The sequence below is a fragment of the Bicyclus anynana genome, chromosome 16 (genome assembly GCF_947172395.1).
Source record: "Bicyclus anynana chromosome 16, ilBicAnyn1.1, whole genome shotgun sequence".
Lineage (NCBI taxonomy): Eukaryota > Metazoa > Arthropoda > Insecta > Lepidoptera > Nymphalidae > Bicyclus > Bicyclus anynana.
Genome location: NC_069098.1, coordinates 10,274,106 through 10,301,204, shown reverse-complemented (window position 1 = coordinate 10,301,204; position 27,099 = coordinate 10,274,106). Strand labels below are relative to the sequence as shown.

General features: G+C 35.5%; 2 protein-coding genes across 2 annotated transcripts; both read right to left on the bottom strand.

Annotated features, from left to right (window-relative positions):
• Positions 1-2,909: 2,909 nt before the first annotated feature.
• Positions 2,910-5,091, bottom strand: LOC112048164 (uncharacterized). The gene is made up of 2 exons (XM_024085576.2): positions 4,444-5,091; positions 2,910-4,351 (listed from the first exon to the last, which is right to left on the bottom strand). Exons 1-2 carry the CDS (start codon positions 4,752-4,754, stop codon positions 4,291-4,293), a joined length of 372 nt encoding a protein of 123 aa, XP_023941344.1. The 5' UTR covers positions 4,755-5,091; the 3' UTR covers positions 2,910-4,290.
• Positions 5,092-6,516: 1,425 nt separating this feature from the next.
• LOC112048166 (gamma-tubulin complex component 6) lies at positions 6,517-23,309 on the bottom strand. Its single transcript, XM_024085579.2, has 16 exons — positions 22,725-23,309; positions 21,994-22,192; positions 21,114-21,298; positions 20,862-20,985; positions 19,622-19,768; positions 18,249-18,460; positions 17,240-17,429; positions 16,320-16,449; positions 15,816-16,038; positions 14,656-14,887; positions 14,247-14,439; positions 13,044-14,163; positions 11,725-12,520; positions 10,357-10,580; positions 9,555-9,892; positions 6,517-9,016 (listed from the first exon to the last, which is right to left on the bottom strand). Exons 1-16 carry the CDS (start codon positions 23,133-23,135, stop codon positions 8,779-8,781), a joined length of 4,962 nt encoding a protein of 1,653 aa, XP_023941347.1. The 5' UTR covers positions 23,136-23,309; the 3' UTR covers positions 6,517-8,778.
• Positions 23,310-27,099: the final 3,790 nt, after the last annotated feature.

The following is a 27,099-nucleotide window of genomic DNA, read 5'->3' as shown; positions in this document are numbered from 1 at the left end:
TGTTTGGATGTTTGTTACTCTTTAACGCCGCTACTACTGAAGCGATTTAGCTGAAATTTGGAATGGAAATAGATTTACTTTGGATTAACACATCCCTTAGGCTTAGGCTGCTTTTTATCCCGAAAAAATCCATTGTTTCCCGAGATTTGCAAATACTGATGATTTTGATGATATTGATTTTGATGAGTTTTTACAAATTGAGCGACAAAGTGGAACTAAAGGTAATAACGTAGATAGATATCATATTTATCTTTTTAAATGAAACAAATACACATAAACCTTGACACAGTAATCTGTGTCAAGCTCACCAATAAATTAAGTTTAAGCCTTTACCTATTATTAAGTTTAAAATCCCATTTTCACTGACAACACGGGACGGCTAACAAGATCGTCAGTAATTCGATTAGAAGTTATAACGCTGCGTTGCATGGAAACCTTATTAAACAACGCCATGCTTGGCAATACTCACATAATTTCTGCCTACTATCATTAAATAAAAACGTGATGAAAAACTACTTTAAAATAGCGCCTACCTATTTCCTACATAATGGTTATCTCGAAATGAGATTGGAAGTCAGTGCACTCCGTCAGAGTCGTGATAGTCCAGTGGATATATTCTCTTGCCTTCAATTCCGAAGGGTGTGCGTTCGAATCCGATCCGGGACATGCACCTCCAACTTTTCAGTTGTGTGTGTGTGTGTGTGTGAGAGACACGTGATAGTTAAGAAATTAAATATCACGTGTCTCATACGGTGAACAAAGACATCGTGAGGAAACCTGCATACCTGAGAATTTTCTCAATTCTCTACGTGTGACCAGCGTGGTGGACTATTGGCCTAATCCTCTCATCCTGAGAGGAGACTCGAGCTCAGCAGTGAGTCAAATATGGATTGACAATGATGAGCGGCTTGCCATCTTGCTATCTAGGCGGTGGTATAAAGAAACACCATAAAACGCAAGAAAATAATTCCGACCAATTCTTTTTTAGTATCTATCTATCTTTGACGGCCTCCGTAGCGAAGTGGTATGCGCGGTGTATTTATGAGACTGAGTCGATTGAAGGGCAGGATGGTGAGAAGCTTCGGCCATGGTCAGTTACCACCCTACCGGCAAAGACGTACCGCCAAGAAATTTAACGTTCCGGTACGATGTGCAGAAACCGAAAGGGGTGTAGATTTTAATCCTGTTTACAAGTTAGCCTGCTTCCATCTAAGATTGCATTATCACTCTCCTTCTCAGTCTCAGGTGAGATTTTAGTCAAGGGCTAACTTTTATGAATAAAAAAAATACTTAGGTCGGTACTTATTTGTAGTTACAGCAACAACAGAAATACATTATCTGCGAAAATTTCAACTGTCGAACTATCACGGTTCATGAGAATTGAGATAATTAGTTATTTAACTAGAATCTCAGTTTCGTTTAAGTCAACTAGCATAAGTCAAAGATAGTGAATTAGCTTGCAAGCCTTTCAGTTTTTAGAAAACTTACGAAAGTCTGACTGTGACAAGCACTTAGGCCATTCACACATTAGGTATTACGGAACGGAAGACTTCACCATGGAAAATTTTCATGTTATCGATTGTCATTCAACATTTAGGTAACGTACACTAACTGAAACAATGACTCACTTGATTAACATTGCGCTTCACTTCACTATAAGATGTCAAACTTTCCGCCATTATATTTGTTACTCCTACTGGAAAAGTTGTGTAGTAGGTACTACTTTTGCCGGAAAATTTTTCGTCATTCATCATATCAGCCGATGGACGTCCTCTGCAGGACATAGGCTTTTTGTGGGGACTTCCAAACATCACGATCCTGAGCCCCCCGCATCTAGCGAATCCCTGCGACTCGCTTGATGTCGTCAGTCCACCTGGGGTGTAAGGGGGTAGCTAATACCAGTGAGCCTCCCCAACTGCCAACTTCACCTGCTCGTGGTGCACCCTGCAGATGGACTAACGAGGCTCTGGTGACTGACAAATGGCGGTATATCCATTTCCAATAGCTAGATTTTAAATGGCACAGGCCTGTGTCGGCAGCGACACTGGCGCGAGAAATCTGGCCCTGCGCTGACTAACCCATATGTCCAGCGTGGTCAGCATCCGGCAATTTTGGTCGGTCCATTCGTAATAATTATAATTAATCTGGATAATTATAATAAGGCGGCGATGCAGACTATTATAATAAGGCGATGTGGTTGCATTGCAAGTAGGTAATCATGTAATGTGAAATATTACAGTTGAGTGTGAAGACATTTATGGCGGGAACATATTTTAGGCTAGGTATTTCATATCTTGGCACTGACGAACGATGGAAGCGCTAAAATTATTATTAATGATTTTCACGTGCCAAACGTAACACTCAAAGTAGCTAATTATAAATAGATATTATTTAAATTAATATTAAGAGGTAAAGATTGTGGTATTTTATGGGGTAATCTCTGGATCTACTGAACCGATTTTGAAAATTCCAACACTAGAAAGTAAAGTTATTTTTGAGTGGCATAGCCATACATTTATAACACATACCTAGATAGTGTGTAGTCGCAGGATTCGTAAGCAGTTTTATGTGCCCCGAAACGGGAGCCCTTGACGCATCGCTACGCTTTAGCTTAGCTTTTTTACGCTCAGTCACTGAAGAAGTAGAATTATTATAGAATTATTGTAGAAGCATTAGTCTAAGGTCATAGGCTATATTTTAACCCTGTAGTCTCAGGAGAACGAGAACTACGCGGTTGAAACCACGTAAACATCAAAACATGTACATTTTAACAAATAAATAATGATTTGATTTAAAAAATATATTTTTACAGCATTCTTTATTCTTCTCTGAGCTAAAACGCAGACGACGGACATATACCTAACATAAAGAAGGAAAAGGCAATAGAGGAGGAGCAATAAAACATAAAATTAAATTGGATATAAGCAATATATTTAAAAAATCACCAGATTCGATAAAATACAGATTAAAATGTTTTGCATCTAATTAGGTATAACCACTCTGAAGTCTGATCGCACGCAAACAGATTTGCTGATAGATTTGCCTGATATCATTAAAATAATAACATTAATTTAATAGAAGGTAACATTAAAAAATACTCGTTATGCCGTCACAACCATAATTAATAGTTTGCAACAACTTGAAATCTTCGATATCATTTTAACAATTTAACATTTTACTAAAAAAACAGACGTACTGGCTGCTAGCATATTAATTAGTTTATGTATGTACAAGATAAAAACATATTTACATTGTTTTCAATAAATTTTATATTATTATTTCTTTCTTTGTTGTTAAATTTGAATCATAGTCTAAATTCAAAATAACGACTCACAATGCTAATTTCAGTTTGCGCGTAGATTTAGTGAAACTACCTTCTATTATGTATGAAGTTTGCGAAAAAAAAAAATATTGTAGAAATATGGCAGTTCTTTAATTTTTTTTAGTTTAAGGAAGGAACTGGCTGTATAATTCTTATCCATTAGTTTCTCACATCTTTCTACTCTTAAAATAGATCCTACGTTTACAATCACTTTTACGTCACTAATTCAGTTACACTGAAAAATACCTGTCCTAACTTTAATAAAGCTGGTCCATTTACACAGTCAATGTTAACATCACATAAAATCATACATTATGTAACAAAATTAAGGCTTACATCAATAATAATGTAATTAGTCACAATATATATCTACTATATATTCAATACCATAAATATATGAATAAATTAATACACCTTTACAAGCAAATAAAGATTTTAATACTTGCTGGCTTTATTGTTTAAAGTCAAAACACTTGAATTGTGTTATTTTTCTGATCAACCGAAGATAATCTCGTCCTACTGTAATAATTTCTCGTCTTAACGCAACAACCCGCAAACATAGTCTCACTACATACGGTGTTCGTCACAGCTACAAAAAATATTAATTAAATAAAGGTACTCCGATCATATTATACAATAAATAACACCGTAACTTACGAGTTACAAATCACAGTTAAATCGCGAACTGCCATAACTAAACCGCCGGAGTGAGAGGAAAGCCAAAACAAACCCCGGCAACCTAACTAAACCCTTAAAGTAAACGCAGTCTTAAACATTCATAGTAAGCATACCAGTATCAACTATCAAGCTCTCGGTTCCCACACATGCATTATGCGAACCAAATGACTATTCTAACACAAAAATGTTCCGTCATATCTTAAGTCCGTTCACACTCATTGTACTCAACTGGTGTTGTCCGCCGGTACATATCACAGATGGTGTGTCTCCTCCGCCGCGGGCCGCGCTCGTCACAGGTAGGGCATGCAGGCGCCGCAACGCGAGCGTCGCTCGGGGGAGCCCGCTCGCGCCCTGTACACAAGCAGGCCCGGTTAACTCACGAGGTCCGCTCGCTGTTGCGCGACTCCGAGCGGCCGAACGCTCGCCGCAACTTCTCGACCAACCTGCTGTGGAACTTCTCAGTTTCCTTGGCGCTGGGTGGACTAGCCGAGCCCTTCAGGTTTTCGTACTGTCGCAAGGAGACGCGGCTGGGCGGCGCGCGGCAGTACGACAGCGAACGCATGGCTGGAGCGCTGCGATGCGGGCTCAACGCGGCGCTGCGTGGAGACAACACGGGCCCCTCGGAGCGAGACTCGGACACCTTTCGCACCCGGCCGCCGATCCCCGCCTTGTCCGCCGACTCCGAAGTCCGCCGCGATCGCTGCGAGTTGTAAATGTCCCAATCGTTCTTCACTACTGGCATCATGAACGCCATCTCGGCGGCGGTGACGGTGACTCTTGCGTTTTAACGTTTTTGGTGAGAAATAGCTGTCGCCGGTAAAAGTATAGCACTCGCTTCGCACTCTTGCAGAACTTATACGCCGATCGATACCCGTAAATAGATAGTAGTTTACGCTAAATTTAGTATTGTTGCAATAAATGCAGAGGAGGTGAAAATAGGATTTTTCTTTATAATGTTGTTTTAAATGTGCATAAATAATGTGTTTAAGAAGGAAACACAAGCTTTCACTTCAATGTCACTCGCGAAAAAACCTTTAAAGGCGGATGTTCACTTTAAGACGAATTGCAGTAGAATGAAGTATTCGTGAAAACACACCCTGAATATATAAGGAAAATAACAGCGCCACTGTCGCGTCGGGCGGTGTTGGAAACTTTGTGGACTGAGTTTTCTTTTGTCAAATAATATAGATAGGTATGTAACTAACGAATAGGGAACAAATAAATACACTATGATGCATGTGTGATATAATTATAATTTATAATCATGCTATTCTAGCGTAAAATACAGAAAACAACTATTGGCATTATCTACTTAACGCTAGATGGCAGGACAGTTACTACTCGACAATAGATGGCGCATAAATATTATAACATTTTATACATTTTCTGAAAATATATTTTCAATAATCTCTGATAGAAATCCTTTTTTGTAATGTCAACACAATTTAAATTTAAAAAGACTTTAGTTTACGTAGCCCGCTTTCATCATCAGTTACCTAGAGTTACACTTTACTCGACAAGTTACATCCTACTTATCTACCTCTTTCTAGAAAGTTCTACATGCTCGTCTTTTGCAACATTGTCGCTTTGCTGTATTTTTATGGATAAAAGCATGTTTTCTTAAGAAAAAAAAAGGGTTGAAAATCCTAATAAAATGTACAGTCTTCTATTGAAAGTAAGTAATGAAGTATCACTTTAGTTTTAAGAAGGAGCCTCAAGAACGCCGCCAGCCAGACATAGAACCTTTTCTACGTTAGGCTGTATAGGTATGACATGTGCGTGTACCTACCTATTTTTTAACGCATGGTGGACAGACTACAGTTCGTTTCATGTAGGATGGTGCGGGTGACACTTAAAAGTTCGTTTCATTCTTGAAAGTTTGCCGCGATTCACGTTAATAGTATTACACGTATTATATACGTCATACCGGTGACTGTCACCGTACCCATGCTCTCTGAAAAACACTTTACACACATAAGCCATACTCGATGTGCACTTAAAAATGAGGGTATAAATCGCTAGTAATTTCACACCTAAAATAATAATTAATAATCATAATTACTTATTCCTAAATAAATGAAGATAAATTTAATCATTAAGTTTAGAGTAGTTACCTATAGTTAATATATTTTGGATAACATTTTATAAAAAAAAAAATAACAATAGGTACCCACATAATTTCAAATAAATAAGTTATTAAATGACATACGTTTTCGTAGCTTCATTTCTAATTTATATGTTGGTAAACAGTGCGCATCAAGTAAAGCTTTATAAGTTCCTCATAATATGATCAAAATCTCATATTAGTTGGAGGTGCATGTCCCGATCTCTGGTAGTGGCCGTTATTTGACATTATCACTATTCCCACCAGCCCGTATAGGAGCAGCATGGTGGATCTAAGCTCCATATCCCCTCTCATGAGAGGCCTGCCTGTAGTGAGCCGAGGTTGATAACTCAGACTAATTATTTGGTAGATATAATTCCTATAAATGAATTACCAATTCAAACAACATTCATATAGTTTTAACGTTTATTTTAAAAAGAATAAAAAAGACAAACATACAAAACATTTAGGCTTCTTTACAAAACAATTAACTTTTAATTAAATTCACAAACATACCTACAATCAATAATTAATAAGTAACTACTTAATCATCAATACATGGCAAACAAACTAATTAAACAACTAAGTATTCAATTAACATTAATTAGGCTAAAAAAATATTCAAATGTAAACAAAATCGCTTCATGTTAAACTGTTACACAGCGTAAAATATAACGAAATTCAAACTCTCTTTCGTAGTATAATAATATTAATGAAGTTAGACAACAATAGACGAAACATTTATTTATTAATCAAAGTTAAGTCAAAGTGACAAGACTTATAAAATTTCCGAACGTCCACGCCATTTTTTTTTTCAAAGTTAAAAGCACGACAGCGATTCTTGCGGAAGGTAATGTGCGATATAATTTATTTAAATTTAAATGTAACTGTTTAAAAAAAAATATGACTCATTTATTTTGTACTTTTACGACACTGGACAGTTGCGCTCTAGAAAAGTTAATAGAATTTTATCATATTCTAGATCTAGGGAGATGATAATATCCCCGATCACAATCACATTACAAATATGTATGTATTACGTTTACTGTTTGTTTTGTTTATAGTTTACAGTTTGTCGACTTTTGGAAGTCTGTTATTTTACAATATTGGAAGTCTGTGATTTTACAATATTGGAAGTCTGTAATTTTACAATATTGTTAATCTGTGATTTTACAATATGTTCGAACAAGCGTTTGACAGCGGGTTAGACCGTAAGGCCGGCCACATACATTCGTTTTCCATTTTTCGTTTCCGTATCCCTTTTGACATGAAATCAATCACTAATATTAAAAAGGCAAAAGTTTGTGTGTAACTGTGTATGTTTGTCACTCTTTTGCGCTACGGCTATTGAAGCGATTTGGCTGAAATTTGGAATGGATATAGATTTTCTGAATTAATGCTGATCTTTTGATCCCGGAAAATCCATGGTTTTTTTGATTCCATTTGTGATAAACTGAATTCCAAGCCTGAATTTTGTACTAGCGGACAAAGTCGCGTGCGTCTGCTTTTTTCCGAACGAAAAATATTCCGCGCGTACGTAACGAATGCGAGACCTTGCGTTAATATACATTCCGAATGTAGAAAAACGTAAAGCCTGCGATAGTCTCACGGAATTCCAAATCAAAATAACGCATTAGGAAAACGAGTGTATGTAGCCGGCCTAAAAATGAACGAATTTAGTTTATACATGCTTGGTCTCTTATTTTATAACTACATTGAAACCAAACATCCTGGAACAGATTTACTATATTGATTTTCGGAACGTACTTATGTGTTCAAATATACGTTGCCATATTTTTTAATGCAAACGCCCACAAGGAAAAATGCCTACTTTACTTTACAAACTATAAACAGTGTTGCTATAATATTCGTGGGAAAAATATCACTATCCTTTAGATTAGACAGATTAATAATAGGAAAACATGATAATATTTTTAATAATCAAATAATAATTAATATAACTAGTGAGTATTTATTTAACATACATTATTTAATAAACAAATTAATTAGTCGAAAACATAAAGAGAACAATATTAACAATAACACAAGAATAATATTAATATATTCTTACCGTTAGTTTTGCTCTTTATAAAATTTAATTAAGACATCATATTTTATTACTTTTTAGTAAAATGTTATTGGAATCATTACCAATATTTCCCTTTCATGTTTCACAAATGGACGAAAAGTTCATTTATGTTAGGAGTACTTACGAAAAAAATCAAGCAAGCCTTATAGACTCGAATTTGACTTTGGGCCTTTGACTGTGTGACTTGATGTTTGGAAGAATATAAAAAATACACAATTTTTAAATAATGTTTTCTATGAAATCCTTAACTTTTATTAATTAATATCGATATATTTCGGACCCTTATTCCATGTATTATACGAAATTAATATTGCTTATATTAAATTTGATATGAGTTAACTACCCTATTGTGGCAGTATTACTTTACTAGAGGATCTCTACTAAAAACCCCATAACCCTTAAAAGCAACATAATGTTGTGCAAACCCAATATGTAAAAGGAACCACAATCCACGACCCCTGCGTCAAAGGCTAATAACCAAATCGAACCATAATGCACGACCCCTGCGCCAGGGGTCGTCAAATGCTAACAAACAAATCGGACCATAATGCACGACCCCTGCGCCAGGGGTCGTCAAAGGCACTTTCACGTCGACTGTACACTGGTGTTAGTGTCTTCTTTAGATTTCTCCGGATCGTAATACCCATTGAGGTTCACCATTGTAAGCAGCTCCACCAAATGCCGCTGATACCCAAACTCCATCAACCTCGTGATCACCTTGTGAAGATACTTCGCAATCTTCTCGAACAAGTGGTACAACTCCTGCAGCTGAGCGAAACTTGTGTGGGTGAAGAAACCGTTGGGCTCCTTTTGTTGCCATTCGCTGTAAAATTCGTTATTTATTATATTTTTTTTTTGAAAAGATTGAAAAATGACTAACTGAATATTGAAAAACGTGGAACATCTAAGACAAAAAATTTCCTCCTATTTCATATAGGAGGAAATTTTTTCTCACTATAATACCATCATCATTAAGAACCCATATTCGGCTCACTGTTGAACACAAGTCTCCTCTTAGAGCTAGGCCTTAGTCCACCACGCTGGCCAAATGCAGATTGGCAGACTTCACACACGTTGAGAATTAAGAAAATTCTCAGGTATGCTGGTTTCTTCACAATGTTTTTCCTTCACCGTTTCAGACACGTGATATTTAATTTCTTACAATGCATATAACTGAAAAGTTGGAGGTGCATGCCCCTCACCAGATTCGAACCTACTCCCTCCAAATCGAAGGCAGAGGTCATATCCACTATCACTATTTTCAACTTGAGTTTCTAAAGCATTTTACTGTTTTTTTTATATAAACTGACGATGCAGTCAAAGATGGTATCGGTAAAGTTGTGTTTAACACAAAAACTTACCCAGCTTTCAAAACCCGGCTGAACTTCAGCGCCATAGTGAAGATATCATTCAGGATCCTGTTTACAGGCATCGACCTTTTATTCAGGAGACACCTGAAGAGAACCTTCTTGATGTAAACCACGTGGCATTCGTACAAGTCGTCGAGTGTTCTGGCTTTCTTCAGATCCTTCTCGAATTCCATCCAGGACGTCAAAATACAAGTCGTGACTATGTAATTGTCCAAAGCCCTTATCAACGACGCTATCACGTGTCGATATATCTGCACTGATATGTATTGCGGTGATTTCAAAAGCTTTCGAGAATGGTGCTTTGATAATTTCGCCGTTAGTTTTAAGGACTGCAAATGGAAAATTAATTTTATTAAATAAGTTTTAACTTTCAACTTCCTGGATTTATCGTCTGTTTGTATCTAATCTTTAAAAACCGAATGAAAATCCGTAAGTAGTTATGGAGAGTAGTTTTTACAAGAGACTTTCACTGTGTTCTTTTCATTACAAGGAACCAAAGCATAGATCAAGAATTAAAATACCGCTTGTGTTTAAAACAAGTATAAATTAATAATTACGACCCATGATTTCACCCGTATAGATTCTTTTTCTGTGGAAATGTGTGTTGTTCCAGACTATAAGATTACCTATTCAGTGGCGCTAACATGAGGCCAACGAGATAATCTAGTGAAGAGAAAATGGATATTAAGTTCCTTACTTAATGGATATTAAGTACCTCAGCTAATTATTAGCTAAGGTTATCAGAATGGAAAAAATGTCAGATTACAACAACTATTTACCTATATATATTTACCTCGAAATCTTCGCTCAGCACCCAAAATATCCGTCTCATTTTAACTAAAAACTGGAATACTTTAGCATATCTCAGCAATGCTTCCTGTGACAGGATAATGTTCAAGGGCCAGCTGACGCTGTACGTAAGCGACAGACATTGCAGGACGTCCGGCGAACTGTGTTGGAAGCTGAGTGGCGACTCGGTTATGGTGAAAGAGAGGTTTTCCGAAAATTTGTGAACGTCTGAAAATGTTTTATATTCAAGATCGTCTGAAAATCTTTTATATTATACCAGCGGAAACCAGCGACTTCGTCCGCGTGGAATTAAATTTTTCCAGGATAAAAAGTAGCCTATGTGTTAATTCAGACTATAATCTATCTCTACTTCAAATTTCAGGTGATTCGGTTTAGTAGCTTAAAAGTAAACTAAAACTACTTGAAGTAAATTAATTACGATTTTATAAATTTAGCCAGTAATATTTTTTTTTATTCTCTACAGGTTAGCCAGCCCTTATGAATGTTATTTAAACGGGTACATACCACGATAAAACGACGAGATTTTTATTGTCGATATTTCGACCCAGTTGCATGGATCGTGGTCACGACGGGACTGAAGTTGCGAGATGAGAAGTGAAGTCAGCTGTTAGGGGCAAAATCGATCTACCCTCTTTCGTTGAACAAGAAAGAGGGTAGATCTGGGTCGAAATATCGACAATAAAAATCTCGTCGTTTTATCGTGGTATGTACCCGTTTAAATAACATTCATAATGAACAACCACGAAATAAGTTTAAAATCATTAGGTTAGCCCTTGACTACAATCTCACCTGATGGTAAGTGATGATGCAATCTAAGATGTTAGGAGTAAGATGAAATTTACACTCCTTTCGGTTTCTACACGACATCGTACCGGAAAGCTAAATCGCTTTGCGGTTCTTTGTCGGTAGGGTGGTAACTAGCCACGGCCAAAGCCTCCCACGAGCCAGGCTTGGTACAATCAAGAAAACCTCAGTCGGCCCAGCCGGGGATCGAACCCAGGACCTCCGTCTTGTAAATCCACTGCGCATACCACTGCGCCACGAAGGCCGCCAAAATTTCGACTATGGGGCGTGAAATTCAAATTTTGCAAAGTTAAATGCGGTTTAAGCTTTGGAATATTACACCCTTTATCGAAAACTATCTTAAATTGATTTTAAATTACTAAAAGAACTCAAATAGGCGTAATATAATAAAAATATCCATGACTAACCCAATATGCAATATCATTAGATTTTCATAGGTACAAACTATATTATTATAAAATTGCAATAATAGGATTTGAAATACACGAAACTTATTCTTGTAAAACTATTTATGTTAAAACTATTTTTAATTAAAAAAAATTCTCACGTGATATTGACGATCCCAGTGCCTTATCCAAAATATTGTGCAAAGTTGCAAAATTCAACAACTCCTGAGGGTTTAGCGTTTTCGTCAACTTCGTGAACAAATTGTGACAAATGCTTCTAGAAAACTCTCCATCCATCAGAAAGAAGTAATCCTTCAAACTCCTCAAATGTTCATACAGGTCCAAATTTACCAGAAAATGAGTTAATATTGAATTATTCACAACTTCCAGTTGATATGTGAGTGGCAACATTACCGATCTTTGTAAACACGCCGTCAGTGTTGCCTTATTCTCCCAACAAATATTCTCATCTTTTTCTATATCACGATGCGATGCGAATATATTATTGTAAGGTCTTTTCTTAACTTCTTCCATAATAATCGCTGGATGGGTATAAAAAGAATCCTCATCATTTAACTTATTAGTAAAGTAATCCTTAGAGTAATTTTGCAAATGTTTCACCCCGAACGGATCGAATGATTCTAAATTATATGATCCATCTATAATGTTGAATATGGAAGTTCTTTTGCTAAATATTGGTATATCGGATGAATCAACGCTTTTAGAAGGTGAATTTTCTGGACTAATGTCATTTTGGACGTCATTAATGACTTCAGATTCAGCTGTCTCATCGACTATTATTGAGAAGTTAAAACCGTTTGAGGTTAGAAACTCTTTGTCTGGTTTAACTTTGCCAGACTCAAGATCTTTGCCTCCTTCACTGCGCGGTGTGAACACATCGCTCGTCATGCCGCAGTCCAATGGTATCTCAGCGGTTGTTGGTGTTTCTAGATCGAGCTGTAAAATTAAGTTAACAGATAATAAATACACCTATTAGGTAAGTACCATTGAAATTTACACATTCACTACATAGTAGTGGAGCAGAAGAGAGGATTTTTGCAGTTACTAGAGCGCGACAGAACCTTGCACGTTGTTGAGTAACTCCACCAAGCATGAGGCTTTCACATTGGTGGGTACGTTTAGGGCAACCAGAAATAGAATTAACTAAAGTAGGTTACTTGATAGAAGGGTGTACATTTCGAAAATCTAACAATTTGAGCATGACATATTTGAATGGAAAGAAATAATCTCCGAAATAATAGCTAATATTTTCTGACAATTTCAATTAGTAATAAAAATTGCTTTTAAAGTCTGTAGTTTTTTCTCACCGCTGAAAGCGAAAACGTATGTAATCATATATATCTTCCTTTCATCTAATCTACCAAATGTAGTCGGTCCCAATAACGCTCTAGTAACTGCAAATTTAGCATCTCGTGCTGCCGTACAGTATCGTATAGAAATAACATAATAAATATTTTACCGTTGAATACATTTCTCCTGGAGTTATCGCTCCAGGGTTCGGAGTGACTGCGAGATTTTGCAAATTCAACGAACTTTCACTGTAAGGTTTCAAGTTTAACCGCAAACCAGATTTTCTTGCCGAGTCATACTTCTTCGTTGAATTCAAACGATCTTCATATTCTGAGCCCAAAACTTTACTCCTATTCCGTATAGCTTCCTCTTGAGCAATATTAACTGGCTCTTTAGTTGTAACTTTTAAAGCTGGTATATTGTATTCGACGCCTAGAACTTTTTGTTTATTGATCAAAGCTTCTTTTTGTGCCTCAGTTCTAGGTTCTGTGACTATCTTATCTTGTGTGACTATATCAAATTCAACGTCTAAAACTTTCTGTCTGTTCTTTTTAGCTTCGACGTAAGGTGACCATTCCTCTTCAATATTATTTTCTTCATCTAGCGATGATTGTTTTAATGTAGGATTTCTTATCCGATTATTCTCAGTGTCAGTTTGTCCAAACTCATGAGACAACACTTTTTGTTTGTTCTTTAAAGCCTCTTGGTTTCTTTCCAAAAATTGTAGATTATCAAAGGTATTATCTAACTGGGCTCCAATAATATTACTGGATGTTCCTGTATCCTTAGGATTAGTTTCTGTGGTGACAACATTTCCTTGTGCATCGACCTCAATCTCATTATCACAAGGATTTTCGGGTTTAGATTTCGAAACACCAAAGAAGCTTTTGGCGACATTACATATGGCATTGAACACATCGGACGATGTTTGTGCTTTTTGTTTATTTTTTATCTGTTCAGAAACATCAGGACATTCGGACTCTTCAATTACTTCAATAGAAGGCGTGGAATCTGTTGTTTTAGAGTTACCTTCGACATCACCATTGTTGTTATCAAGGTTATCTACATCATCCTCTGATTTAAAATCACTCTGAATTGACATTGCCATTACAGATTCATTGCGTTGATGTTCCAACTCCAGCTTTTCTCGCTTTAAATTTCTTTCTTCTGTCGACAGTAGTTGCATTCGTGTTTGATCTAATTGTAAACGTTTAATTTTCCATTCGGTGTGTATTTTACTTTTTTCTACCTCCACATTTAATTTTGAATAATATTCCATCATTTTGCTCCTGTAATTAAAAATAATTTTACGTTACAATTTAAACTCTTTGTAATTTTAATTATTGTATAAATGCAAAATCGATGTAATTACCTTTCATCGTCTTTTAATTTAGAATCAACTTCTTCAGTGGCTTTTTCAACAGCTTTTTCTAGTTCACAAATCTTTTTCTCCCGTTTTTTAGCTTTAATCTTAGCGGCTTTAGCTTCAGCCATGGCTGCTTCTAACACTCTTAAAGAATGTTGCTTCTCTGCTATAATGAGTTGTGCTAACCTTTTTCTTTCAGCTGTAAGAACCAAGCGAAATAATCATTAAATTTTATGAAATCGTACTAAAGTACCATATTTGTTCAGAAAATTTGTACAGACTATTATATATAATTCCAAATATCAGCTAAATTGTTCAGTATTTGCGGCGTAAAGGAGTAACAAATATACACACAAAAACACTTTCTCCTTTATAATTGTACCTAATAATGTGATGAAAAATTATCGATTCTCACCAACAATCTTCTCCATAGTTTCAGCTTGTTTCAACGAGGCCATTTCCGTGAAAGCCTTCCTTTCCGCTTCCCGCTTCAAAAGAATTTGCTCGAAAGTGACCAGTTCACCGGTCACAAACAAGCACCTCGTCCGATAAACGTCCAACAACTGCTGTTGTTGTTCGAGCTCATCAAAACTGGCACAGCAACGTACGGATGGATGGTCTGATGATATGAGAAGTACTAACGGATCCTATAAATTTACATACATTTTTTATTACTGTCTTATATAGTCGCTATTTAAATATATTTGTACATACTGTAAGATTTTTTATAACACATTTGCTCGTAAAGTATCTCTTATTTCACAATTTTCAATATCGTAATGTATCTCATTACGCACATGTGCCGTAATTTATTGTAAAATACACATGTGTCGTAAAGTAATATAAAAACTTTATCATCCGATAAAAACGAACGGTAGTTTTTTAAATCTTAGTAAAGAGTTTTTATGTCAAAAAGTGATCAACATTTTTTGAATAAAATTATATAATAAATATACATTTAATTGACAATTTATAATTAACAGAAACACAAAAATATTAATTTACTTTATGAGTAATACTGTCTGCTTTGGGTGCTTAAAAAAAAATGCTGGTGCTCGCACTTCGCTATCTGTGCAAAAATGTCAAACGTATCAAAACGGAAAAATATGGAAAACAGGCTAAAGTGCAAAGATGCAAATTTATTTTTAAGAAAGTGTGTTTCCTCGCAAATTTGTTATAAAACGTTGTATGACATATGTGCGCTTTGATAATTACAACCTCTGCTTCCTTACTACTCTGCTTACTTACTCTCGCCTTCGGCTCGAGCAGGCAATATAGCCTCGGCTGTAATTTTCAACTTAGCGCACTTACATCATAATGTACTAATAAAAGAGCAACTGTTGAGTTTCTTGCCGGCTCTTATCAGCAAAATCTGTGGTAGAACCGGTGGTAGAGTCTTTACAAATGGTCAACCTTGATGTTTCAAAAGTGCTTGTAAACTAAGCCTACTTAAAAAAATATTTTTTTTTAAAAGAATATTTGCTATATTTTTTATAATATTTTGTTTTGGCAAAACATTTTGACATGGCAAAACGGTATTAGTACTAAAATAACTAAGATATGGTACCTACTTACACTAGGGTTACAATGTTTCAGTAGCCGGAACGATTTCCCGCAAAGCAATATAATAGAGGTCAATTGTCTCAAAAAATCCGGAATAGCAACACCGCAGGTGATGTGAAAACCTTTGTCCCAATATCTTTTGGAACGGGAGTTCACAAATGAGGCGTCCTTCCGTATAAAGAATTCGCCATAATTGTCGTCTATCTCGCCTTCAAATATAAATCTTTCGATAAATCTGTAAAGTTATTGTTTTTATTATTTTATTTTTTACCAGGTTTATTACGTATCTGTACCATAATACCAAATATCAAATAATGAGTCACTTCGTGGCTTTTCATCATATTTTTAACCCCCGACGCAAAGAGAGTGGTAACTAGCCACGGCCGAAGCCTCCCACCAGCCAGACCTAGACCAATTAAGAAAATCTCAATCGGCCCTGCCGGGGATCGAACCCAGGACCTCCGTCTTGTAAATCCACCGCGCATACCACTGCGCCACGGAGGCCGTCAAACTTACTTGAAATAGACACTGCATATGTAAAACAAGGAGTTGTACAGAATCTGTGCCGTCCTCTTGTGTGTCACGAGGGAAATCTCATTAAACAAATACGACATCAGCTCTGCGCCAAATGGTATCGACGTCGAATCTGAAAAATATATATTTAAATAAATTGATTATAGTCTCAGACCAGTCTGAGTCCTGGACTTGTGACCATAGGACGAAGGGTAGAGAAAAACTCCGAGCAGAGTCCTGGACTTGTGACTAAAGGACGTAGGGTTGAGAATAAGAAGAAAGAAAGAAAAATGCGTTTATTTCGAAATTATGCCACACATCACAATATTTCCAGTACACCATGACATCCAGGACAATACCCTGCGATGAGTGGCATAACCCAGAAAATGGCCCCAGCTCAGCTACGTGACCATTTGAATTTGGACACGTAGCGCTGATTTTCAGATGGAAAAACTCCGAGCAGAGTCCTGCAGCAGAGTAAGAAAAACTCCAGGTCCTGGACTTGTGATCAAAGGACGAAGGGTTGAAAAAAACTCTAAGTCCTGGACTTGTGTCCAAAGGACGTAGGGTTGAAAAAAAACTCCGAGCAGAGTCCTGGACTTGTAACCAAAGGACGTAGGGTTGAGAAAAACTCCAACAGAGTCCTGGACTTGTGACCTAAGGACGTAGGTTAAGAAAAACTCCGTAGGGTTAAGGAATTCCTTGGCAATCGATTAACCCTTTCTCCGCTCGTGTTGTCTCCTGCCTACCCAAAGTCCAAGGACATGTCACAGATTTATATAGATGTATAGAGGCTGAGCCTTTATTCCGAATGTCAAGCAAACAGCACCATATTATTTTTATCTTTCTATCATTATATAGCCATTAAAACAAAAAATGACTTTTTTTAGGATCCCGCATTTTTTATATAATAAAATACATACCTATGTCAAGCACTTTATAAATAGAAGCGATAGTTTCTATTTCATACTGAAGCGGTTTGATGTGATACAAGATTTGGATCAATGTTGGCATCGTGTTGAGATCTTCCGTACTTCTGCAGTTCTCTTCGTATATGGAAGTGGCGAGCAAGCGAAACTCTAAGAGATATCTTCTGATTACTTCTCGTGCGGCCTGTAGATTGGATTTTATTTTATTACTAGCGGACGCCCGCAATTTCGACCGCGTAGAATTCAGTTCTTCAATCTCGCGGGAATCATGGATTTTCCGGGATGAAAAGTAGCCTATGTGTTAGAGTAAAATCTATTTTCACTCCACAGCCAAATCGCTTAAGTAAAGAAAATAATAAAAAAATATATCCTACTGATATATAAACGCGAAAGTTTGTATGGATATTTGTTACTCCTAGATTTTACTTTGGAATAACAAATATACTTTTCACCCCGGAACCCGCGGGATTTGTGAAAAACTGAATTCCACGCGGACGAAGTCGCGGGCGTCCGCTAGGAAATAATAATATTTATTACCTACTATTTGCGGTATTTTATCTGTCTAGTTCCCATTCCCGTGGGAATAAGGGGATATAATATAGTTTGTGTCACTAACAAATAACGTGGCTTTCTATTGACAAAACAATTTTCAAAATCGGTTCAATAAATTCAGAGATTACCCCCTACAACCTCACACTTTTGAAGGTTTGCTCATGATGTTTTCCCTTCACCGTTTGCGAGACGTGATATTTAATTTTCTTAATTCTCTACGAGTGTGAAGTCTGGCAATACGCATTGGGCCAGTGTGGTGGACTAAAACCGACTGAGAGGCGACTCGTGCTCAACAGTGAGCCAAATAACCAGAGAAAATATCCCTCCCCATACCACAAGTATACTTTCATTTCATGTTACTGCGTAATAAAATCTATCTCCATGCCAAATATCCGAATTCTTTCAGTGATCAGATATGATAAAAAAATTTTGTTTGTTGTAGATGACTTACCTCAAAAACAAGTCCCTTACTATGAAAATAATCTTCTGCAGTGTGGTGAAAAGCGAAATTAGAAAGTCGCTTGTAAAATGTTCCAACAAGAAGTAATGGGGCGACATAAGACTTCAAATGTTCTTTAGATATACCCTCCAAAACTAAGTTATCTTTCATATTAAAACTCTTCGACTCTTCGTTAAACTTGAAAGAGTCAGTTTCTACTCCAACTGCAAAGAAAAATTAAGTGATGCTTGATATTTTTTTAACCCTTGTGTTTTTTTTTTGTTAGGGTTTTGTTCCCTAAAGGTAAAACGGGCTATTACGAAGACTTCGCTGTCTTATCGCATGCGTGATAGTTAGACATTTGAAATTTTTACAGATTATGTATTTGTGTTGCCACTATAACAACAATTACTAAAAAAACACAAAATAAAATACATATCTAAGGGGCTCTGATACAACGAACGATTTCTTGTTCAGTTTCAGTACCGTACCATACCATTGCAGTAATATGAGACGAATATCTTAGCATTCTATGGATTCACCGTGCAGGTACCGGGTCCATCGCGTGGTAGAGAGAAAAACACCAAGCAAAGTCCAGGACTTGTGACTACAAAATGTAGGGTTAAGGAATTCCTTGACGATCGAATTCCTTGCTCGTGTTGTTCTCCCTGCCTATCTAAATTTGGTAAGATCCTATTAGAGCAGCTTTGGATACTCGTTGTAATATATAACTAGCTGCACTTCTAGAGAGGCCAAGGTCTTTAAGCAAGTTATAGAGAGATTTTGCTGGTAATCCTTTCGCACCTGCTTCTACGGCGTACAGACCAACTACATAGCTATTTTTAGTTAGTTCATTTGTTAGGTCATAATATTTATTCACTTTTATACTGTGGTCCTTCGGAATGTTAGTCTCCCATGGAACAGTAAGCTCTACAAATACTATCCGCTTAGTATAGTATAGGACAAAAGGAAAATGTCTGGTCTAGATCTATAGCGACATCCGCTGGGATTTTATATTTTTTCTCATACTTCTTGCTACTTCTATTGCTAAAAGCGTTAGCTTTTAGCGTTGTCTGTTCTGTGGGAGGAACGACTCTCTAAGGGCGTCTCCTCTGAGACATTTTAAAATACGTAATCGTGGTGTTAAGACTGTTGATATCGACGAGATATTGCAAATGGCGCTCCGCACTTAACTAGTAAACTACTTCATGATATTTATCAATGAATAAGATTGGCTAGGTCATATTAAGGATGCGATTTACACAATTAAAGATCTATTTACAAAAGAAATATTTTTTGCTCCGAAAATATTCATTTGAGAAAAAATACTCCCGAGCACCCTGTATAATTTGATGTCTAATAATGAAATGTAATTTAAAACTTACTTATTAAATACATTATATGCCTTATGAACTGTTTTTCTGATATGACGCTCAGATCCTGCAAGTCACTTCTGTAAATCTTTCTCCATAGAGCTACTTCTCTGATGGATGTAGATATGAGTTGCCTTTCTTTGGTTTGGGGCATTTTGGCTGAAATTGTTAAAACACTAATACATTAATACATAATAATTGTTTATGATTAAAAAAACTCTATACTCAAGTACTTGTATATATATTTATATAAGTACTAGCGATCAAGCTACAAATTGACTTATGGGCACTTCATCTCTACCCCTACCATACCCTTCTTTACGCTACCCGGCAATACTCCTACCCTACCTCTACCTTACCCCTTATCTACCCCTACCCTAAAAAAGCACCTTACCTTACCCTACCTCTCTTTCAAGTATTATCATCCTCATTTGTATGGGAGTATAGAAAAGTGTTGTTTTTAGACTTTTACACAAACTTTGTCCCAACAATTACGAATACATAAAAACAAGAATCATTCAATTTGGAGCAGTCATTCGAAAGTATTATACATTTTTATTTATATAGATTTACACAATAGAAAAACACATACAATCTTTTTTGAAATTTTGTCTATCTGATTCAAACCCGGAATAAAGAGGCAGTCAATCTCATAATCAAAAGAGCTATTTTACTGGTTGATGACAACTAACTAGAGATTGTATAGCTTGGCAACTTCGTTCGTAACACTACCGATGCGGGAGCTGGCCGGGGGACGGGTAGCGATGAATGAAACACTCACGACTGATGCACCTCACTTCCTCGCACGCACGATTTCACACCCGCGCAGTCTTTCCCCTCGTCACCCGCAGATTATGGGAGTGTCATCAAGGAACTTGCCAGCCTATAGTAATCCTCTGGCGCCTACTTTTATGGCGTACAAACTAACCACATAGCTATTTTTAGTTCCGAGTGGTTGTTAGTCTCCCACAGTAAGCTCTACAAGTATTATACACTAGCTGACGTCGCGCGGTTTCACCCGCGTGGCTCCCGTTCCCGTAGGAATATGGGGATAATATATAGCATTCCTCGATAAATGGGCTATCTAACACTGAAAGAATTTTTCAAATCGAACCAGTAGTTCCTGAGATTAGCGCGTTAAATCAATAAACAAACAAACTCTTCAGCTTTATAATATTAGTATAGATTCAGTTTCTTTGGAAAAAAGGAAAATGTCTGGTCTAGATCTAGATCTACTGGGTAGGTAGCTTACCAACAATGTCCCAAATATCTTCAGGTATGTCTTTATCAACTTGTGATGCCAACTCCCATATATCTACAGTGTTTGGTTTATGGAATACTTCCTTTGTCTCCATCTCTGTACTTGCTAATGTGACCTAAAATATAATCACATTTAAAACACCAAGATACAATAATTTTATTTACAAACATGGAGAGTGGAGACTAAATGAAAATTATTATTCCTATAAAACGTCTGTTAGCCATTAGTTAATATAATTCTTACTTTAGCATTAGTTTCAGTCGATTGTGAACAAGATATTTGTATATCTCGTGGATTTTTCAGATGAGGAAAATTAAGCATCACACTGTCACAGTATGGAGAAAATGCTGTAGACGTCATTGATGGCAGTGTCATTGGACTGAATAATGTTTTCACTGTTCCACTTTGTGACTGATTTTCAGGGTGAGCTGAAAACAGAAATGTGATTACATTTAGTAACTCAACATCTTTGTAGGTTGAATTTACACATTATGGTTGTGATTTGAATTAAGCCCAGATATTTTTCTTTGTGTATAGAATTTATAGGAGCAGCATGGTGGGTCTAAGCTCCATATCTTTTTTTTTTTTTATAAAGACTGAGGCCTGGCCCTCTAGAGGGCCATTAAAATTAGCTGATGATTATGATTATTCATACCCAACATTTTATAAATTAGGACTTTTTGTATTGTTGTAAAATTATGAATTTCAGTCTATGCAAGAGGCTTATGTCCAGCAGTGGATGTCCATCGGCTGTTAATAATGATGAATAATAATGACTTTTTGTTAAGAAAAAGTAAGTATAAATTTAGTAAAGTTAAAGTAAGTATAAAGTATTTTTAAGTTTATGTTTTAAAGTTAAGAAAAAGGAGGTGTAAATCATCAGTAATTAAATAATAGTGAAACATCCGCTATTGGACATGTTTACCGTCCTTGCAATGTAATGTAAACAATTTCATGCAATCAATAGAAGTGTCTTTTGTAATTTGTAGTATCATAGATCATATTCACATAGCTCATAGATATTTTCAGAAATTGAATAAAAATATAAATAAAATATATCTCCATATTCCCTATTGATTCTCATTTACATATAAAACAATATATATAATATTTAACAACTTACCACCTCTGGAATTAAAGAGCTCAATGGTGACTTCCGTGTTACACTGAGATGTATAGTTTGGTGTAAACGCTGAACATTTGACAGAGTAAGGTAGCTCAAACACATACTGTGGGTAGTATGGATAGGGCTCAGGTGATCCAAAAACTTCAATTTTTGGTTTTGGTAACATTTCATTGAGGAGTCCAAAAGAAAAAGGATTCTAAAATTAAGAGAAATATCAATTTAATTAAATCACCATAAAAAAAGACAGGCGAAAAAGTCAACTTTAACAGATAAACATAATATACAATAGCAAACTGTTTTTAGAAAAGTAAAAATTCTATTACACATGATACCTTTTTAACTATTAACGCAACACACACTCTCAAAACGAATTTTGGCCACATTTGTTTATATGTTGGTTGTTAGTGACATGTTATTAAGCCTTTCATGAGACATGGACCTTCCAAAACAAAATATAAATAAGAATACAATTAAAATTAACATTAAATTATACGAAAATACCTCCTGATAAAATTTAGTCTAGGTCTGTAAGTGTCACAAGTACTCTCTGACTGAGAGTTACATATTTGTACCCTTGGCCATGGAGTCGCAGTGCCAAAAATTTCACAAAATCATTTCACCACAGTTAATTCCCTCAACTGGAGACAGAAGGGCTGGTTAAGAAAATAGGTAAGAAAATAGAAATCATTTTAATAGTCAGACATAAAAACAATAAAGAAAATCATCACCTGGTACATTTCAGTGGACAAATCTTGTGGCACAGAATTTTTTAAGCAATTCAACAACTTCAGTACTTGGTGAACATATTCAGTTTTATCGCCAAAATCCATACAACGAATTGTGTTTACAAGTTCCTTCAGTTTAATCGATCTTTTGTATTCCGCGACATTTTTGGCAGTTTGTTGTGATACGAAGTAGTGAGATAATAGATCTATTACAGGATCCACACTCGATTCTGGAATTTCTGAGGGTGACCTCTTCAAAATTATTTCGTAAGCTTGAGAACGCAGTTTTGCAGTCAATGCTTTTTGGGACACTCTGCTTTGAACACAATATTCAGCAGCTGTGTTTTCACAAAGCTTTGTGATTAATTCATACACCCCGGCGCTTTCGGGACTGAATTTCGAATGAAAATTCATGTTTTAGGTGTTTCTACTTAACTTTATCAATATAATAAGTCCATTATTTTAGACTTTCTTCAGTTCAAGTGCACACCTATCATCATTTTATTATATTTAATGTTTAATCAAAAATTTTATTGGAATAGAACTGCAGTGCAACCGTCAAACAAAACGAATTAAATTATAAAAATAATAAATATATTGACAATGACAAATTCACAAATTGACAATTGACAATTAATAATCTTGGATTGACATTGACAATGACAATCGACTTGACAATTACCATGAGATTGACGTCAATAAATCCGCCATTGACATTGACTTTGAAGTTTAATAAAAACTTTGACATAGACAAAATTGATAGCCACAGACGGATAAAATACATATAACTGAAAAGTTGGAGGTGCATCCCCGCAAAGATTTGTAATGCTCTCCCAGCTTCAGTTTTTTACACCACCTACAATATGGGTATTTTCAAGTCAAGAATGAATAGGCATCTTCTAGGCAAGCTGCTTCATCGCTTACTATCAGGAGTGATTGCAGCTAAGAGCTTACAAATTGCATAAATTAAAAATTCAAAAGTCTTTGTACTGATGATTCGTTCTCTTGGTCTGAGACAATGAAAAAAGAAAAATCCATAGACACTCGTTTAAATAGACTAAATCAATATCTATACTAGATTATACTCTTTGATCTGTGTGGCTAGCACAAACGGCTATAGTCGAATAATGAATTCTGCGATCCCTTTTGAAGTTTCCAGTGATACCATTTTTTATTGAATAAAAAATAGTGATGTGACAAAGTGAACGATCATGATTCACTCAATATGTTCTGAACCAAATTAGTAAATAATTTTAATAAATAACAGTTACACCTGTTATTTATTAAGAAATTACTCAGTCTATGGCTTAATAATAAACGTAAAACCTATTTTGAGTCACAGTGATGAAAATAAAATTATTCTAAGACCTTATTTAATTTGACTAATAACTGAGACAAATAAAATTAAACGAATGAATTCATAGAACAGATTTTTCATGTTATGTTATTATGTGTGCCTGTGGCTTCGTCCGCGTAAGTAAGTTAGTTATTCAGTATTATTGTATTCCGGAATTATTAAAGAACGAATGAAAAAAAAAATACACAATAGCAAAGATTTTTTAGTATCTCTATAAAATTTACTTTTTTATTTACTATCTCTATTAATAAAATATTGTTGCATAAATAGGGTAGTTGACTCATATCAAATTTAACATACACAATATTATTTTTTTATTACATGAAATTAGAATTAATTTTAAAATTGTTTAAACCCAATGTCATTTAATATGACATAAGTTTAAACTAGATATTTTAAAATGGAAGATAAAATGTAAAAAAATATTGATGGAGTTCCGATACCAACACATTAGTCCCTGCTCAGTATAGAAGCGTATGCACTCTCGTTGATCTTCGGAGTTCCGATATTAGAGTCATAAATTTATTGTTATTTTTTTTTGTCTCTACTATTTCTTCATCTTTATTTTCATCATCAGACGACTCTAAACTTAGTGTTTGCGTTGGCTTAGGCTCTAGATATTTGTTTTAAATTGTAGTTTTTCGACCATCACAGAGTCAAACATTTGAATAGTCATTGTTTATTCAATGCAAACAAACAAACAATCAAATCTTTCCCCTATATAATATTAGTATCTATATTAAGTCGGGTTTGTTACAATACTTACAACACAAGAACGGCTGGACCGATTTGGCTGACAATTGGTGGAGAGGTACCATAGAACGAGGAGAAGGACATAGAAAAGGGTACTTACTTAGGGTAGGGTTAGGCTTCAGTAGGGTATGGTAGGGTAAATGTAGGGTAGGGGTAGGGTAGTGGTAGGCGTAGGGTGGTATTAGAATAGGATAGGGGTAGGGAATGAGTCAAAGCGAAGCTTGACAGGGTCCGCTACTAGATAATAATTAGCATACTAGTAAACCCGCCAATCGCCATTCTTCCAAAAACGCCAAGTTTATGAGGACGGAGGGGGATTTTGTAACTAAATAACAACTGTAACACTTTTATTGTACAATAAATATTTTATTCTTAGAATTTTAATATAAATTTCATTAGGTACTCTAAATTTTCAAATCGGAAGTAGTGATACCCTCAGAGATCAGGGCAAATAGGTAAAAAATTGGTCAATTATATAATTTACACAATTTTTCTTTCAACCGTCTGTCACTAAGCGTTATGATAGAAATTTCTGTTCAAAATTCCTCTTTGAGAGTGAATGATTTGAGGCACTATTTTTTACCTATACAGAACAGGACATCACTATGACAATAAATATGGTATCATTATTTTACAAAGTGACATTAGCATCTGTCAGAAAATTCGCACGATTATTAATTATACTATAAAAAGATAAGTGGCTAGCACAAACGGCTAAAAAGATACAGACAGCTTACTTCATAGAAACTGCTTAGCACATTTGAGAAATTTGAATTTCATTCATAATTTTAAAATCATATAACCACAAATTTCATTCATAAATTTATCCTTTATCTCTCTCATACAAGGCAAATCTTCATTAAAAATCCCTTTGCCCTCTCTTTCTATTCTATGTATATGTAGAATGTGCCTACACGGCGGAAACGGAAATGCTTGTAGTAATTTGAAAATGGTTGGAAGGGGTCGTAGGTTTATTCCGTAGTTAAATTGATTTGTGAAAGTAGGTTATGCCGTACTATTTGTGGTTATCCCATATAACCGCAAAATGTTACCGGTCTTCTGATATGCCGGTTTCGTTTATCTCGATTATTTATATTGTTACTAGACTTTTTCTTTTGTATGATAAAAAAAAGGCAAAATCTTTTATTTATTTCTTTAATAAAAATGTAAACATTTCCATGCAGTAAAATACCAAATTGTACAGTTACAAAATTATATGACTACTTCACAAAATATATGACAGATGTCGCGTAATTAATGGATATAACGCATTTAAACTGGATGGAATGTGGTCACTGCTCTTTAGTAAAAAAAAGTTCTGTCTCCTATAAAAATGCTTGAACCCCTTTTTCATTTTTAGTGAATTATTTATAACTTTTGCAATTTTAGTGAGCGGGCCTTCAAATTTTTCAAAAACTATGTATATTCAATTCCGAATCGAATGACACCTCAACCATTTTTATAGGAGATGGAGAACTTTTTTTTTATACTAAAGAGCACATGTAGATCAGACTAATATGATAGATACACCACCTTATTATCTATAACTAATTTGACTATTTTTTGTGTAATAATTATTTTTCTTTCATTAGGACCCGATTTAAAACACATTGTCCGGTAAAAAATGATGAAATCTAATTTTGAATCGAAAAAACCATTATTTTAAAAACTTGTACACTTATAGAGGGTAGTAAATTAGTATAAAACGTAGAATTGTAGAATTAGGTGGCGTATCTACCATTTGCGTTTTATCCATTATTTACGGGACGTGGCCTTGTCCGGGACAGGTTAACATGCACTCTGAGGCACAGGGTGTAACACCACTAAATTCCCAACTAAGGACTGAGAATTATAAGTCAAAATTTCTTAGATGAAAAGCTCAGTATCTTATATAACCCCGGACCTCGTGACCACATAGGGTAACCACTGAACCAGAGAGGCTTATGTTATAAGTATGTAAGAGAGTTATGTTAACATAATTGTGGAACACTATAACTAAGATCTTCGTATGACTTCATTTTCCCAAGTAAAAGGCAGTGTACAGTGTACCTCTGTAACTGAAGACGTCCGAAGCATAATAATTGACCTGTAAGGTAAAATTAAGTAAATTAGTATTATGTATATAAGTATAAAGTATTTCTCCTGGAAATAGTTTACAACTGTTAAAATTATTTAAAATCAGAATTTATATACATAACTAGCTGACGCCCCCCGGTTTCACCCGCGTAGTTCCCGTTTTGGTGAGAATAGGAGGATAAAAATATGCCT

Bases quoted from the DNA above. Each gene is read 5' to 3' on its own strand.
- LOC112048164 (XM_024085576.2), bottom strand. From the start codon at position 4,754: ATGGCGTTCATGATGCCAGTAGTGAAGAACGATTGGGACATTTACAAC. The intron at 4,352-4,443 runs GTTGGTCGAGAA...GCTTGTGTACAG, and splicing joins ACTGAGAAGTTCCACAGCAG to GGCGCGAGCGGGCTCCCCCG.
- LOC112048166 (XM_024085579.2), bottom strand. From the start codon at position 23,135: ATGAATTTTCATTCGAAATTCAGTCCCGAAAGCGCCGGGGTGTATGAA. The intron at 21,299-21,993 runs GTAAGTTGTTAA...TTCTGTTTTCAG, and splicing joins GCTCTTTAATTCCAGAGGTG to CTCACCCTGAAAATCAGTCA. The intron at 14,440-14,655 runs GTGAGAATCGAT...TGGTTCTTACAG, and splicing joins AACTATGGAGAAGATTGTTG to CTGAAAGAAAAAGGTTAGCA.